Source organism: Doryrhamphus excisus, chromosome 4 (assembly GCF_030265055.1).
Source record: "Doryrhamphus excisus isolate RoL2022-K1 chromosome 4, RoL_Dexc_1.0, whole genome shotgun sequence".
Classification (NCBI taxonomy): Eukaryota; Metazoa; Chordata; class Actinopteri; order Syngnathiformes; family Syngnathidae; genus Doryrhamphus; species Doryrhamphus excisus.
Window position 1 is genome coordinate 14,493,464 of NC_080469.1, and position 17,696 is coordinate 14,511,159.

Genomic DNA, 17,696 nt, shown 5'->3' on the forward strand with positions numbered 1-17,696 from the left:
TAAATTATTAGAAGATAAAATGTCCAGGAGTGGTGACACCCAGTAGAAGCAGCCTATCGGAATAAAAAGGAGCAGTCGAGGACAAACAAAATGTTGATTCATATAGGGATTAAAAATTGCTGCTGCATTGTAGTAGATGCTAATGTACATAGCGTGTAGCTTTGGCCAATGACTAGACAATGCCAACATATGGCGGTGAATTGCTCCTCATTATCTATCGGCCAGGCCACTTAAACAGGTGAGTAGTTTTACTTTATTTTATTTTTATTTCACTTCATCATACATCATACGTCAACTTCTGTCATATTTTTGTCATGTCATTACTGCAATTACTTTACTAGTTTACCTAATTTTATTAACTTTATTAATTTTTTTCCCTTGTAATGTTATGTTATTTTTTATTAATAGTGCAGTATATGTTCCTAAAATAGCGTTACTTTTCTCATAATATTACTACATTATTCTTGTAAAATTACAACTTTTTCACTTAATATTTTGACTTTGTTCTTATAAAATCACTGCAATTTTTCCATTTTTGCTGTTGTTTTGTTTATTTATAATGTGTTGTGGGCAGCAAATGGCCCCCAGGCCGAGGTTTGGACACCCCTGATCTACACAGGCATGCTTTGGCTCAACTTTGGGACCTTTGCCGAGTGAATCAGCAGGATAAAGAAATTCTGCCAGCTTTGTGCTTATGGGAGTCACTCTCCCTGTTTTGCTCATCTTAGCCAGAGAAAGCAACTGTCTAAACAGTAAATGTATTGTTGTATCATGAGGATCATTGGTCATCAAATCCTGCTAATGCAATAATGGTTGTAAAGCTCTGACCTCTTGTGACCAATGGCTTCTCTCCTCATTCAAACAAAACAGAAAGCATCTAACCATCGACCATTTATTGGAAAATAGTGATTGCACAATGTCAGTTATTGTCAATGTACCATTATTGAACTTTGACCTCAGCTACCTGTACTATTATTGGCCTCCCAGCAAAGTAAAGTCCATCCTATAATTAATTCCTCATACATGTTATTTATTTTCTTATAATTTATTCTGCCGTACCATTTTAATTGACCAACAAATATGAAAAAGGGCCAGAACAGAGAGATGTGTTTGTGAATTGGACATACATACATATATAGTGATGGAACGGAGCACTACCTTTGATGTGTTAAGGTAGGAATTTTTTTTTAAAGAGTGACCTAATTTTTAGTTTTGAAGGACTCTGCCATGTTTGTGCCCCTTAAATTTAATAAATATGTCTTGGTAACATTGGATATTTCTATAAAAAGGTTGAGAACCACTGCATACTTAATGGACCATTTCGGCATTTTAACCATTGAATGTTTTTCATATGCATTAATAATATGCACTGACAAGTAGATTAATTTGGCATGCACCTGGTTGAATTATGGTATAAATAAAGTAATAATGGGGCTGGAGGTGATTGGAGATTGGAGGTGAACTGGAGGTAGCAGAGACGAGGATGCTAAGGTTCTCATTGGGAGTGACCAGGATGGATAGGATCAGGAATGACTACATCAGAGGAACATTCCATGTTAGGGGCCTTGGAGATGAAGTCAGAGAGGCCAGACTGAGATGGTTGGGACATGTCCAGAGGAGAGATAGTGAATATATTGGTAGAAGGATGCTGCCAGGTAGGAGGTGTAGAGGAAGACCAAAGAGGAGGTTTATGGATGTAGTGAAGGAGGACATGAAGGTAGGAGAGACAGGGTTGGATGGTGGCGGTTGATTTGCTGTGGCGACCCCTGAAAGGAAAAGCCCAAAGAGAAAGAAGAAGAATGGGGCATATTAAAAACATACAGAGGAAGGTTGAAAAGTATGGAAACTACTAATAAATACTAATATATATACATAGAGTTGAATTAATGTTGATGCAGGACTACATTTTTTCAATGTTGATCATATCATAGTTGAATCAAGATTGATTATTTGTCGGAATTTATTTGAAATTCAACATGATTTCAATGTCGTTTTCAATGTCAGACATCAATGTTGATTCGGATTCCGATCGTCTGCCTTGACAATATCACAATGTTGTTTCAATCACTGTATCCAATTTGGGTATAGCTTTATTTTATTATATATTTATATATTTTTTATTATATATTATATGATATTATTTCTTGTGATTTGACTAAATATTGCTAATGTTGGCAGAGGCCCAGCTTTGTTAAGCTGTAATTGTGCCTAATGATTGTCAAACAGCCTATCACGTAAGCCACTACGAGATGTCCCTTCCCTCTGCCTAAATGCCACACAATTATGAGCATCTCCAGGTTTGGCAGGCTAAGATGGTCAGGGAGGGGGTTGTTGAGGGGTGAGATTGCATGCATGAGTGCACGTGTGTGTGCGTGTTTGTGGCTGTGTACACTGTGTGAACAGACAAGTCATCTTATTTACCCACCTAGGTGTTAGGGGTGGCCATCACCCGCCCAGCTAAATGCCATGCAAATGCTGCCGCTGCCGTCAAGCTGCCAATCACACCGCTGTTGGCATTCACGGCATGCCGTCGCAGCATTTACAGCGCCTGTGATCTTTGGGAAATGAGAAATAACCCCAGTCTGTCCGTGCTGGCGGACGACGTTTAAACAATGCTATCCCCCAATCCCCCAATGGGAGGAGGCAGGGAAGTTAAGACATCTTATTGTGTCAGAGGAACGATAAAGAAAACAAAACGGTGGAGGGCTCGCTAAAGGGTGGCGTTGACTCCCATGGTACGGCCTCATTATGATGATGTGATTTGCTGGAACGGCAGCAGTGGTTCCCCTCACTAATACCAGCTCCCCTGGGTGTAAAAACAGCGCTTTATTAAACTTTATGAAAGGTTTAGCTATCCAATTTAGGAGTCCGCCTGCTGAGGACACAGGCGTCCAGAAGAAACACTGCAGCACTACACCAAACTAAAAGTTTAACTTTACTTTTTTTTGGGCTTGGTTTGCCCAGAAATACACACGCATTTTCTATTTAATGAAGGACATGTGTTAGCTACCATTTCAAAGTAAAGCTTTCATTGTTTAACCCAGGGGTGTCGTCACATTTTCCACCAATGTCCGTATACTGAAAAATCAAAGGATGCAATGGACCATTATTATCTTATTAATATTATTACTGATATAGTTCTGTTTCATTCTGTTATTGTCATTGCAATTGTTTGTATTGTCTCCTGTCCCTGCACTCCCGTCTGTTTTCTTTTCTCTTCTTTTCTATCCCCTCCTGCTCCGGTCCGGCCGCTCGAAGTTTGAACAAAACACCAAATTAAACCAAATAAGACTCCATATAACAGAGATGGTGTAGCTTACACTTTCCCCAAAAAAGAAGTGGGTAGTCAGAGGGGTTGCAGGTGTGTCTCGACAAATTGATAGCTTTTCGATCATGCAACTCGAGGTGCTAAGGCTGTTGTACGTTTCACTCACTGGGGATGTACATGTGTGGGTATTGTACAAGGCTCGTGTAGCCCACTCACTTTGATTGCAAGATGGGCGTACTGGCTTCTTATAGCACTATCATAACCGAGAGAACCAGAGTGTACAGCGGGAAGAGCCACCTACCTCGGCCCGGTAAGGTGCATTAATATCGGATACGCTATGTGAGTAGCCACCATGCATCCACAGAGGTCGGGGGAGATCCAGAGTGCACAATTAGAGCAGTCGCCGGCCACAGGAGTAGCTGCTACTGTGGCCAGGAAATGTAGACAATACATTTTTACATTTACATTTTCTCCCTTGTTATTTATATAGATATTTCAGGACAAAGCTTCTTATTTTCAGTTATTAAAATCAACATTTGAGGGATCCGCCAGGAGGAGCTGGATGAAGTGGTCAGGGAGAGGGAAGGATGCTGCCCCTGCCATCCTCTGGATGGATGGATGGATGGATGGGTGGGTGAATGGATAAATCCTTCTGATACCTTGTATTCTTTTCTTTATATAGACCACTTTTTAAAATTGATTATTATTGTGCCGGTATCAACAATACCAGCCTCAATTTTAGGAAATCAGTGGTATCGCACACCACTAACATCCATTCCTGAAAGACTATTATGAATATTATAGTATTTTTGTCATCATACTACCCCATCCTTTTCATCTAAAACAGGTGCATCATTTACACCAGTTATGAGGACTTACTGTATGAGCAGTCTGATAAACATCTCTGGGGTATAAGTCCTCTCCAGTGTCGTATGTGCTAAACTGACTACTCAGTGTGACACTCATTCTCACTGTGGCAGCACAGACAACCATGACAACACAACATAACACACAGACATGTTGGCCACACAACTCCTGGTGGCAAAAAAAGAGCTCATTAACTCCTCTGTCTTTGCTGACATTCTGTTATCACACACTGACAGACACACACAGATAAACACACGCATTAAATATTCACTAAAGTATTGACGTTGGCACCCCGTCAGCCGCACATACACACTCACACACACACATAACACACACACACAAATCACCTGGCAGCAATTAGTCTTGCTCCATAAGAGTCCCCTCACTCATTCCACTTAGCTGTAGGTGCAAATTAAATTTGTCTTGCCACGCTGTCACTGATCTCTCATCATATGCACCCTGCATACACGTTAAACCTACAATGACACACTATTGTACATTTTATTTATTGGAAGAACGGATACCGTATTTGCACTGCGATTGGCTGGGGTGGACCCAAAGTCAGCTGGGATAGGCTCCAGCATAGTGAGGATAAGCGGCAAGGAAAATGGATGGTAGAACACACATTCCCAATATGTCCAATTTATTTTAAACAATATGGCATGAAGGTGAATGTGCGAACATACTATATTATATTTACTCTATAAATAATGCAACATTTACTGTATCACTTTATGTAGTTGCTAATAGTCCCAGAACAAGATGGTTTTATGGGCAGGCATTTATTATTTTTTATAGTAATATATATTTTAAATAAGTGTTTCTACACATAAATTATGATGGATAATTATATATTGCAATATAATATGTATTGTAATAATATATTAATGCAGTGGTTTTCAAATTGGGGGGCAGACGTTGGCAAGTGGGGGGTGTTCATTATTAACCTTTTAGACGCCAGAGTTTAAAGATGTCACCCGCGATACTTGGCGGTAAGGGTCATGGTATCATCATAATGTCATCATAGGTCATATTGGAGTAGAGGATAATAAGTCGATAAATAAACGGCACCTATTATGCGTTTTTCACTTTTCTGACCTATAAATGTAGTTAAAATGTTGTATTCTAGTGTTAAACAATGGCAAAGATTCACATATTTAGGTTTGCGCATTTGGAAGTGAGCCCTGAAAGAAGTTTGGGATGGCTCAAAATGTTCGGTTTCAAAAGGCGTGGTAAAACTGCCCCTTTGTGATGTCACAGAAGGACATGTCACCAATCACAGCGAAGTGGGCATGCCCAAAGGCGGGCTGTGGGTCCTGGAAAATCTAAAGGGTTTTCTGTGCAGGTTATTGTGTGTAGCTGCTCTATAGGCGCTCACAACTCAATACAAAGGGTCGGATTAATGAGCATGATAGGTCCCCTTTAAAAGAAAGGAACTTTTCTCCTAAAGTGAAACAAAAAAGGGGCTCTAGTACAGAACCCTGAGGGGCGCCCAATGCCTGCTTAATAGACTGTAAACTCCAAAGCATTTTTCAGATGATATAAAATGTTTTTGAGGTTTTTATTGGGTTTTTTTATTTGGTTTTATTGGAGGTTTAATTTGTTGATATTTTTCATAAGTTTAGATGTGATTTACTAACAATTCTAATACCATGCTGCTTGCAAGATAGACAGCTCATTTAATCTGCAGCAATAGAGCATGTTTCAGTCAATGCCACTCATTTTTCTTTAGTTGCAGTCAATGAGAACGCACCACCAGGTGAAATAAGCCGTAAATGTTTGTATAAGTGTGCAATGAGAGTAGTTAACACACTTGTGACACAGTAAATGAATACAGTATGTGTTTGTAGTGGCAAAATGACATCACAACACTTCAACTCAATGGCACTCCGCTGATAATTAATGACAAGGCTAATTGTTGCTCTCTGATTTAGATAAATACTTGGACAAGTGAAGTACTCTAATTACGCCTTGTGTGTTTGTGCCACTGCTTCACTTGAGACGCCTGCAGAACGAGACAAGCTAATTAGGAGCCATTTCCCCCACTCCCCACTCATTAATAACACAAGAGCAATTAAAAGGAGCTATAGCGGAACATGCAGCATTGGGTGCTAACAAGATTAGCCGCATGGAGCGATGGGTTTATTACAGAGACAGACACACACAAAGAGGAGTCAGCGCCTTGGAGAAAATAGTCTTCTCACAAGTCGTCTGTTTAGGCGCTATCTCATCAGAAATCGTAATGACTGGATTAAACCTGAGATGAGCTTTCAGATGAGATGAATGAACTGTCTGTGCTCGTAGTAACAATGCCGGAATGGTTTTCCCTCACCTGCCACAACACTGTCACAAATTCTGCCATTATAAAGATAATAATGTTAATTGTTGAGGAGCATTTCTAACATTTGGGTATACAGTCGTCCCTCGATTAAGTAAGTAAGATTTCAATAATAATAACAATAAGTGGAATATGTTTATAGTTAAGAAAACCTGATTCTGACTTTCCAAATATAAGTTTCAACATTATTAGAGCTATGAAATTAAACCCCAAAAGTCACTTTTACACTCATATTATTCCTTGTTTCACATTACACGGGCCACGTGATGGGACAGACGCTAGCTGAGATTGAGTACAAATTTACAAGTTTGACATTAAAGCTTGGAAGTCCTGTCTAAGCTTGTTGCTCATGCCAAATAGCAATGATGGGCAGATATCCAAATATCAATATTATCAATACTGGAGTACTATCAGTGCCGGATCAATACTTGCCTGAGAAGGTCAATATTTTTAGTTTTCGTTTTTTCACAAAGATAAATGCACACTAGCTGGCTGTGCTCAACAAATTCTGACCGTGTTGCACACTGTATAGTACTTTAGTTATGTTTTGTTGTTATGTTGTAATGTTCTCAAAAATTGAAATATTTAAAAGAAATACTGACAGTGATGCAGTTGTTTCAATAAAAGTATCATTGATACATTTTTGAGACCTTGTAAAATTGTATTTAAGACATTTAATGGGATTTTAAGATAATTTTAAGGCCTTAAATTGAACTGATTGGATTTTAGAGTCTGCAGATACCCTGTAAAAGGGAATAAGGACTTTAGGCGACATGGATGTGGAAAAAATACATAGTTTCCATTGTGATGTTAAAAAATTCTTCCACTTGAAACTTCCCAAAGACAACTGCAATAAGATACAGTATACTGGTCCTTAAATATTAAACAATGCAACAGTATAGTCCATAGGAAACAGTGGACAGAATGTAATGCCTCACTAGCAAGATCTCAGTGTATAGACTGGTCATATATCTCATCTCGTTTCATATTATCTACATACTGTATTGTATATAACTCTGGGAAAAACTGTTGATTTTGTTAATACTTGGGTTGTTTATATTGTTTATTTTTCTATATTGTGTATTTTGTACTGCTTAATTGATTCTGTGCTCTTGCTGCTGTGCAATGCAAATTTCCCCACTGAGGGACGAATAAAGGCATATCTTATCTTATCTTTAATTTTTTAATTTATTTTTGAAGTTATTTTTGCTAATTTCCTGAAACTATTTGCATGTATGTGCAGTATGTATGTATTTGTACTTGGGAAAACAATGACTTTTTCGCACCCCTGCTGTACAGTTCTGTATGACAACAGCACTGACAAGAATATTAGCTATATTGTGATATTTACAGTGTATATACTAGAAGGTAGTCAACAATATATTCACGTATCTGCACAAGAGCTTTCCCTTGATGGAAATTTGGATTCAAGAAAAAGCACCTAATATCTGGAGAATTTTTCCTCTTGAAAAAAATGTTGTTTGTGACCCTGAGGCAAAAAAAAAAGTGTGTAAGATAAGAAGCAAAAAACAGGCTTTGAAATGCGAGTGGGGTTAGATCAGAGATGGAAGATTGCGACAGGATTGTGTGGCGATTGTCGTCCCGTCAAGCCCACTAATGTGGAGCTAAAGCCAGCGTCTGACCGCGGTAAGACTGTGATAATGAAAAACACCAGGGAAGACAATATCAAACGGCTCCTCTACATCCTGCAGTGGAGATTAGCAGGCAGCAAAAGTAGCGGGGCCACAGCCGGGGGAAGCCGAGGCAGGCTTTAGTGCTGCTGATTGAGTCTCTTGTCAAGAGCTCCACTATGAAAAGTTACTGTGACTGACGTCTTTTATACGCTCCATTTCACAATACACGCACACATACACTTACAAGCCTGCTTTGTATAGATACTGTACATGCAGTGTACTCAAACGGGGGGGCTCACTGAATCCTTGAACTAGTTTTATTTTCATCATAGTGTGCGTTTAAGAACATTTTCTTGGCTTTTTCCTATGAAACCTGAAAACATAGGTCAAAAAATAGGTCACTATTTGCCAGTTGAATCTTGCAATTTATCCTAGCAAAGCAGCAAAGGGAGGTAATGATACTGTACCCTGATGTGTTCCATGTGTCTGACCATTCCGGGTGGCCATGAATGCACCAGGGGTGGGGGCGTGTTGTGGGGAGGTGAGGAAACCAAAGAGCAGGGGTCCCCAACCGCTGGGCTGGGGACCGGTCAAACTGCTGATATACTGTATCACAGGGGTGGGCAAACTACGGCCCTGGGGCCACATCCGGCCCGCCAAGTGTTTGAATATGGCCCACCAGTTCTTTCCAACATATTTAATTTAAACGTAACATACAACCTGGCATCATGGCTTGAGCCAACCTTTTGATGGTTTAAGTACAAAGTACTCCTGAAAAAAAGATATAGTCTGCGCCCCCCCCGTAAATTTTGTGAAAGCAATGCGCCAAACGAGTCAAAACATTTGCCCACCCCTGCTGTATCATTATAGACAGTCCTGAGACCCAGCAATGCATTCTTGCCCTCTGTAAGACAATCATTTCACAGCATTATTATTTCTAATATAAATCATAAAGCCTGTTGTGCTGTGGCGAGAACATCCTTGCAAGATGCAAAATGCCAAATTATCATACTGGACGCTGAACCTTATGTCATTTTGAGGAAAATTATTGTATATATATATAGTATAATCAAGCTACAGTAAACATTACATAGCACACTGTGTATAGAATAGCTTATAAGGCTGTTTTACCTTTAAATGAACAAACAGCACTGTTGGACAGTGCGGCACCCACACCTGTGTGACGTGCAGGATAAGTCAGCGCACTGCACAACCCATCTTTTTCTTGATCATGTATCAGTCAAGCTACATTCATCCATGGCTTCCTTGTCTCTGACCACCACTTCCATGCCCAAAGAGGCATTCCCAAGCCAATTGTGACATACAATCCCTCCAGCGTGTCTTAGCTCTAACCTGGGGCCTTCTCCCGGCTGGGCATGGCCGTAACACAGCAGGGAAGTGTCCATGAGGCATCTGAGCCACCTCAAACGGTTCCTCTCCATATGAAGGAGGTGGCACTGTTGTCCTCAACCTATCTCTTAGAGCAGGGGTCTCAAACTCAATTTACTTGGGGGCCACTGGAGCTCGGGTCTGGGTGAGACTGGGCCGCATCAGGTTTTCAAAAAAAAAAACAAAAAAAACGCATTTAATAAAAACAAAAAAATTAAAAAAACTTCACTTTGGTTCCAATTTTCTACAAGAAAAGCTCTGATAAAACATTCCACTGTTCTCAAATATCTTATTTTTTATTTTTCTACACAAAATAAGATGAAAAATAAATAAACAAATCAAGACTAAAGAAAATCAATCAGTAATAAATAAATAAATATAATAATAATAATAAAACGGCAAATAAAAACTTAAGAAACCACATATAGTTGGTGGGTAGACAAATTATTTTTTTCAGATTAAAATTAACAAAGCATTATTAGAGCCGTGTAGACATGACAAAACACGACTATAGTCACATTTATACTCTTTTTATTTACAAAATATTGCGCGACTGCAGGGTCTAGATACACATGCTAACTCGCAAACTAGAGAGCTAGCGACCTAAGCGGTAGCCTTCAAGTTATATCCTTTAAACTTAAATAGCCAAAAACTTACCACTTCCACACGGATAGGGAGGATAACTATTAACCTTTAACATGAACATTAATTAGATTTAGGGTGCTGAGTCTCATACCAAAAGCATTACACTTGACTAGGTTGGTCAAACCCTCTTCTTGTCACCTCTGGCCCAAAGACAGCTGGAATATGCTCAAGCATACCCACAACCCTAGTAAGGACAGGCGGGCTAAAAAGTAAATAGATGGATGATGTTTCTACTGTTTATTTAATTTTTAAGGAGTAATTCCACATACAAATGTGTGTCTCTGTGGTCCACACTAATCCTGATCCATTAGTCTGTGATCTCCTTTGCCCACATTCGAGAGGAGCTAGCAGTTAGCTTTCTTCGTTGCACTGGAGTTCACAATAGGGAAACACATAAAATGTCGGTCTCGGTGGAATAAATGACGAAAAAGAAATATTTGCGGAATTCCAGAAATATCCTCAACAAAAGTTTTAAAACTGCAGGAGAAGAGACGAAGAAACACAGGAAGTTACGTCAGGTAAGATAACTCACGTACATAGCAGTCGTCGTCACTTCACTTCACAAAAAATCAAAGTTAAGGTAGCGTTGTATTTTTACACTTGTAAGATTTATGTGAGTGTCAAAAATATCAACCTTACGTCATTAGTTTATAACATAATTGAGCTAAACCAGTGACTTCGACTTATGTGGTCTTGTTTAGTTAGTGTACGTCTTGGTAGACAGCTCCCCCTTGCGGCCATGTTCATTAAAGGCACCTGTGCTTTCACAAAGGCTCTACTTGGTGTCAAGACATTGAGACAAGAAATGACACTGTTAACAATAAACTTAACTGTATTCTTGAATTTAAACATGACGTAGTATTTACATTAAAACACTTACAGTCATTTTAATCTACCAAATGTGCCTGTTACATCCGATTCAGCAACAAAGCAATTCATGTGCAATTCACGTTACTCTTCATCCAGTATTAGTCCATTACTACAATTCAAACAGAGACTTTAACTGTATTGCAGTGATCACAGCCCAGCTCACTGATGCTGTTTTAGGAATTCCTTCATGTATTGGGCCAGTGCTTCGGTGTCCTCCATTGTTACAGCATTGTACAAAGAGGCACGAATTCCCCCGACTGACCTGCAGGGGGAGACAAACTGCTGTCACAACTACCGTAGCCGTCAATCATAATGAAAAACATCTAATGTCCATGCCCACAGAAAAAACATTTGGCTCAATTACGGTGACGTTTGGTACACAACCTTAGCGGACTGACAAGCACATATCTGTAAAATGTGAGCAGGATTGCTTGATAAACAACATTACAGCCGTCCCTTGTTTATCACTGTTACGTGGTTTCAGTCCCTACCACGATGAGTGGATCCCCACAATTCAATGTTAATATATTTGAATATTTCAAGCTTGTAATTTTTGTATTGTGTGATAGATTGAGTGTTGTTATACTCATGTACATTGGGCCTTAATGTTCAGTCGGTACGGTAAGATTGCTAAAATTCTAACCTGTGTCCCTTCAGTGAGATCATGCCACGTTTGGATGCTCCATTCACAAACTCCTTTTCCAAGCTCTCATCTCCCTCTTTCTTCCCAACACGGAATGGTATATTCATGCGGCTGCGACAGGTCTCCTCTACTGGACACCTAGTGGTAGGTGGACACAACAACAACAACATCAGACTAAAACTATAGTTCACACGATTGGACGATTCTATGGCAGGCTCCACAGCGAAGCCTCCAATTTGCTTGGATTTCGGAAAAAACAATCCCATGGCAAATGATAGAAATAGAAACCGGTAATGCTTAAAACAGCCAAAATACGCAGAATACTGTAAGTATTACATGTTATGTTACCAGAATCAGGTGTGTTACCACGTTAAGAATCCACTCTCTGTTACAATGTACAACAATAGTTAATATGTTTACATATGGGTCAAAGTCAAACTAAAACAATGATAGTGGAGTGACTTTGGTGATGTTCAACTTTTCCTATTGTAACTTCCATGACCGACCATGTCACTACTTACACATAAAAGCCATTGGAAGAGTTGATGATGTCATAAATGATGCCAGACTTCTGTCTGTTCACAGTGTCCATAGCAGCAACACCGCCATTGTTTTTGGTCCACTCCAGAACCAGACACATGATGTAGATACTGCACATTCAAAAACACAATATAACACTTTACATCACAGAATTTTTTACATATTTAGTACGTGAGATGGGCATGATAATCAATGTGTCAATGAACTGATCATTAAGGATTCTATTGATTGATTGCTAATTAATGGTGTATTAAAGCAATTCAGGCAAAAATGGAGTGCATAAGCAGAGAAGCCGTTGAGTCAGTCTCAACTAGTTTCCTGTTTGAAGAAAGATAACATGTTTATTCTGGAAATAGTTACATAATATAATTGGTTATAAGTTCCTTATTTTTGTACTAAAATAAATACACCTTATATGGCTTTACTCGCTCTTTACAAAATATATACAAATATATTACTGAGTCACTCTTTAAAATGGATGTATGTAAGTATATAAAAAGCAACATAAAAATACAGTTTCCGAGTACCTGAAGCAAGGTGGCGTGTTGTACATTGAGTTCATCTCCGCCTGTATCTTGTAGTCCAAAATGATGGGACACTCTTTCTGTGCGTGGCCTAGCAAGTCCTCACGCACGATGACCACGGTGACCCCGGCACATCCAATATTCTTCTGAGCACCAGCATAAATGAGCCCAAACTAGGCAGGGAAAAAAATTCAAAATAAGTTTCCATCATAGAAATAATACAGAGATGTTTTTATGTTTAAAAAAAATAATGTGCCACCGTTTGGGTTGTAAAGGTATGACGATACCATAAAATCAGGACAAAAAACTCCTACATTTACAAGAATAAAGTCATATATTTATGAGAAAAACGTTGTAATATTACATAAATAAAGTTGTAAATTTACAAGAATAAAGTTGTAATATTACGTGCCCGTGGGAAAAGAGAGCATAGCTCTTTGGGATGGAAGGACACTTTCCTCTTGCGTCAATCAAGCTTTAAACTGCTGTAAACTGGATTAGATTCTCGTCATTTGGTTTAGCTTTGCTCAGGATTGTACTTCTCATTCTCACCTTTGAAACATCTACAGGCCGTGACAGGAAATTTGAGGACATGTCACTGACAAGGAGCACCCCGTTTGTCTCTGGTATGAAGTTGTACTCCACACCGTGCACGGTCTCGTTGCAGCAGTAGTGCACGTAGGACGCAGCGGGGTTTAAAGTCCAGCTACTGGAGTCAGGGATTTCTAGAGGAACACAGCACATACAGTATTCTTTTCAACATTAATTTGCAGTACAATAGTGAGGCATTTGGTGACACTGAGAAATGAGAGTGCATGAACATGTTGATAAATAACCAACCATGTGGAAATATAGCCCACAATAGAGTGATTCCCTGGCCAAAACTCTAATTGTGCTCCTGTTAGATAACGGAGGGGCACGGCTGTTATGACAGGACAATAATGGGAAAAAAACTGCATTAAATTGCCTGAGACTTCTCACACAACTCAACAAAATACTCACAGTAACTTAAGGGTGTTTAGCTGAATCACAATGAAATTGAATACAAACCTTTCAGGGACTCCCAAGCACATGTCGATGAAATTTGAACAAGATTGGGTGAAAACCTGTTTTTTGCAAGTACTACTAGCAAGTATCTACTTGCTCGTAACTAATTGACTACATCCACTCACCTAGCAAAAAAAAGCTCTTTTAAAGTGTATGTGGGAACAGAAGAACAAGAATCTGGGTGAGGTTATTTCTTTTTTGACCGTGAAAGGGCTACTCTGAAATACGAAAGCCAGTTTTCTGAGTGAAAAGTGTGAAGTAAATGTGTGGCTGCAGTACCGGAATCTGAGGTACTGTTGTAGTTAATGTTCCATGCATCACCACAACACAAAGAGTGACTTAATTACCATAATAGGACAAACACACACATTGTCACACTCACTCGTGTAACTATCCAGCTTGGGGTGAACTACGTTGATTTTGCCATATTTCTCTGCTTCCTTTGCAGCTTTCGCTGACCACGTCCCAGTCACGATGTAGTCGGCACACTTGTCCTCCTTCAGGCCAATCAGATTGAGAGGGATGCCGCTGAACTGTCCGGACGCACCACCCTGCAGGAACATCACCTTGTACTTGTCTGGTATGTTTCTATGTTGACAAAAAGAGGTAACTGTCAGAAATTCTATGGAGCTCATTGAATTGCTGTCCAATGAATAGTACCCCCCCCCCCCCGAGATGTAGAGGATGCTTTTCATTACACAGACGTGTAGCGTGCAGAAGGTTACGCATCCTATGGAAGTTTTATGGCATGCACACCCACACAGTTCAGTTCCAAATGTTCATTCATTCATTCATTCACTACCGCTTTTCCTCACGAGGGTAGCGGGGGGTGCTGGAGCCTAACCCAGCTGTCTTTGGGCGAGAGGCGGGGTACACCCTGGACTGGTCGCCAGCCAATCACAGGGCACATATAGACAAACAACCATTCACACTCACATTCATACCTATGGACAATTTGGAGTCACCAATTAACCTAGCATGTTTTTGGAATGTGGGAGGAAACGGGAGTACCCGGAGAAAACCCCCGCATACACGGGGAGAACAAATGTGAAAATTGTAAATACTTCATGGTGTTATATTTGTATAGAAATTATTTATTATTATTGATATTTGACCTGAAAGCATAAAATGCGTGTAAAAGTGAAAATATACTTGACATGCTTTTTTTTTTTTTTAGTCGGAAACTGATATTTTCTTGAAACTTACCTATGTTCTACTGCTGATTACTAAGGAATCGAAAAAGTTACAAACAAGCTTTTTTTCTGATGAATGAAGGAAGTCTAATATTTATTTTGGTAAGTTTATAAAGCCATAGAACCCAATATTGTGTGTGCTGTGAAAAATCAGTCAAGATCGTCTACAATGGCCTGTACTGAATGGGTTGTGTTTTGAAAAATGGCTGGGATTGAATGAGTTAAAATCCTAAATTGAAATTTCTGCTATGCTACCAAATTGTTTTCACAGAAAAAAAAGTGATCGCAAACAACAACAACAAAAATCACTTACAACAGCTCTCGTAGGAGACACTCTGATTTGTTGATGATTTTGCCAAATTCTGGTGATCGGTGGCTCATTTCTGGTGGAAACAAAAACATATAGTCAAACCTCAGTTTTTGTACAATATCGCACGTAACCATCAAGTCTGTTTGCACTATATTGTTCCGCTGAATCGAGTGTGTCCGTGCATTTTTTTTATTGAGTAAGACAGCTAAATAACCCGCAATGTGAACAAAAAAGTTGCAAATGCCAGCACTTCGATAACGGCGATAAAAAATATTGAATTCCATCTCGCCAGAATGCATGGGAAGTCCACAACAACAAAACATAACCTTACCATTTATAAATTATTTTGCATTGTTTTCTGCATGTAAAACTACAATTTAATTTTCTGTTAATTTGACTGACATTATTTACTAAATGTGGGAAACCTCAGTTTTTGTACAGCTGTAGGTTTCGTTTTTCATCTGACCTCTTGGAATGAAATAATAACAAAAACCGATGTACCACTGTAAAACTACGTGAACTCATCAATGTCCCATCTATTTAGTGATTCGTTATTGCCCCAAAACTGGTTGGTAAAATGTACATAAACATTATTCTGTGTTGGCTCTTACCAAGCACACTGACCCCAAGGCCACTGTAGCTGAGCAACTCCTTCTGGGCTTGAAACAGCACCTGCAAAATGTCAACATTTAAAAGAAAAAAAGCAAACATACAAACATACATAATGACTGTTAAAATGTTGCCAAAGCATGTCACAACTACTGCACGTTGATCAACCTGGAAAATATTAACAGTACTGTATTTTGCGTATACAGTATAATGATGGCTGAATAGCAATACTGTGTGTATGCAAATTCATTGTATCCATTTGACAGGACCACTGAATGTTTCCACGTGAATAAACGAGCCAGGCTGATGCAACTGAGCTCCATGGTTTCAGCTTGTTGCTGAGCGATGCTGTAGTGCTCCTCGCCCCCCATTGTCAGACAGTCACGTGAAGAAAGGAAACATTTATGTACAAGAAGGACGACAGTGTTTGATTTTGCACAATGCAAACCAAAACGCATAAAATAGGCCAAAAAAACAAAAGTTGAAGGCTTCACATTTTGGAAGAAAAGCCCACATCTGCAGAAGATTTCCCTCGTCTCGCTGTTTAATGTTATCACGATAGTTGACTCCGTAGATAACTTACCGGCGGAGGGAGTTTAGCAGGCCCAGCCCCGAAGTTGATGGTTTGATTGTTGTTTTTCTGCTCCATGTTGCCTAAAAGCGTAGAAAATATGAGCGTGAATATGGTCTGCGACGTGGATGGTCCCGAGGGAGCTGCTGTTGCTGCTGGGCTCTGCCGAGGACGTCGCTTGAATTTTACTGGGTAGCATGAGACGTTCAAGTGAGCTCGGATAAACGGTTAATAAGGCGGTTGCAATGTAACTACACTACTGCATGGTACTTGGGTAGAATTGGGTAGCATTGTCCAATACAAACGAATATTTCGGTTAAATCCGGAATGTCGCTTAAATTGACAGTGTGAATTAAATACTGTAACTGTTACAAGGACTGTGAGTGTGGGAACATATTTAAAAAAGAACCGTCTTCTTTCTGCTTCTTTTCGTTGTAGATTGGAGAATGATTGTATTTATAGTATACTGTTTTTTTCTTTTACAAATGAATGAAATGAAATGTCCCCAGCGGTCCCCTCATTCATAGCGGTATGTCCACACTCACGGTCCCCTTCCTGAACTAAATACAGCAAACATCACGCTTCCGGTATTCAAAATAAGAGCATGTATGTAGCAATTGCGTCTGGAAATACGTCTTCTTTAACCACAAGCGCGGATATGAAAGCCAACAGAGCATGTACTGTATTTCGCTAAGTGAGTACTGCAGTGAGAGCAAGATACAACCAAACGAGGGCTTGTAAAACATTTTTGGTGACATCCATGCAAGCTCCTGACTTGAAGCGGGTATTGACCATACATGATTTTCATCAAAGTATTTGAAATGTTGGTCATATTTACTTTTATAACATAGAAAAGTGTGGAAAATGACCGGTTGTCTTATATTTGAGGTCTAGAAATGTATATGTACATGCAAGCCAACAGGATAACATCATTCCAATCAAAGTCACACACATACCTGGGGAAAAGTGTTTCAAAGGTTGGACAAGTTAGCAAACAGCAGCAGTTATGCAACGCTAATTTTATTAGAAAGCCAATATAATTTTACCCAAAACAGGACTTGAATAACTATCAGTCTTATATTCCAGGCAATATTATATTCGACTGGACATCTTCTGTCTCCATTCTAACCCTCTGAACACGCACATAAGGATATATTTATGTGAAACATGTTCTAATAAAGATGAAAGTCTAAAGTTGAAAATGTCCATGTAGTTCTGCACCTAATAGTAGGTACAAAATTTTGACAT

The 17,696-nt window shown here is 39.4% G+C and overlaps 1 protein-coding gene and 1 long non-coding RNA gene across 2 annotated transcripts; one reads left to right on the forward strand and one right to left on the reverse strand.

The window, feature by feature from the left end:
• Positions 1-10,280: 10,280 nt before the first annotated feature.
• On the forward strand, positions 10,281-16,832 carry LOC131128536 (uncharacterized). The gene is made up of 3 exons (XR_009129661.1): positions 10,281-10,659; positions 11,669-11,798; positions 14,214-16,832. It is a non-coding gene; the product is annotated as an uncharacterized LOC131128536 (long non-coding RNA).
• psat1 (phosphoserine aminotransferase 1) lies at positions 10,956-16,978 on the reverse strand. Its single transcript, XM_058071469.1, has 9 exons — positions 16,461-16,978; positions 15,880-15,940; positions 15,272-15,341; positions 14,148-14,353; positions 13,271-13,443; positions 12,722-12,891; positions 12,176-12,304; positions 11,655-11,792; positions 10,956-11,273 (listed from the first exon to the last, which is right to left on the reverse strand). Exons 1-9 carry the CDS (start codon positions 16,524-16,526, stop codon positions 11,171-11,173), a joined length of 1,116 nt encoding a protein of 371 aa, XP_057927452.1. The 5' UTR covers positions 16,527-16,978; the 3' UTR covers positions 10,956-11,170.
• Between the last annotated feature and the right edge of the window lie 718 nt (positions 16,979-17,696).

Bases quoted from the DNA above. Each gene is read 5' to 3' on its own strand.
- psat1 (XM_058071469.1), bottom strand. From the start codon at position 16,526: ATGGAGCAGAAAAACAACAATCAAACCATCAACTTCGGGGCTGGGCCT. The intron at 12,892-13,270 runs GTGAGAATGAGA...TTCCCTGCCTAG, and splicing joins GGCCTGTAGATGTTTCAAAG to TTTGGGCTCATTTATGCTGG. The intron at 11,274-11,654 runs GTTAGAATTTTA...CTCCCCCTGCAG, and splicing joins ATCTCACTGAAGGGACACAG to GTCAGTCGGGGGAATTCGTG.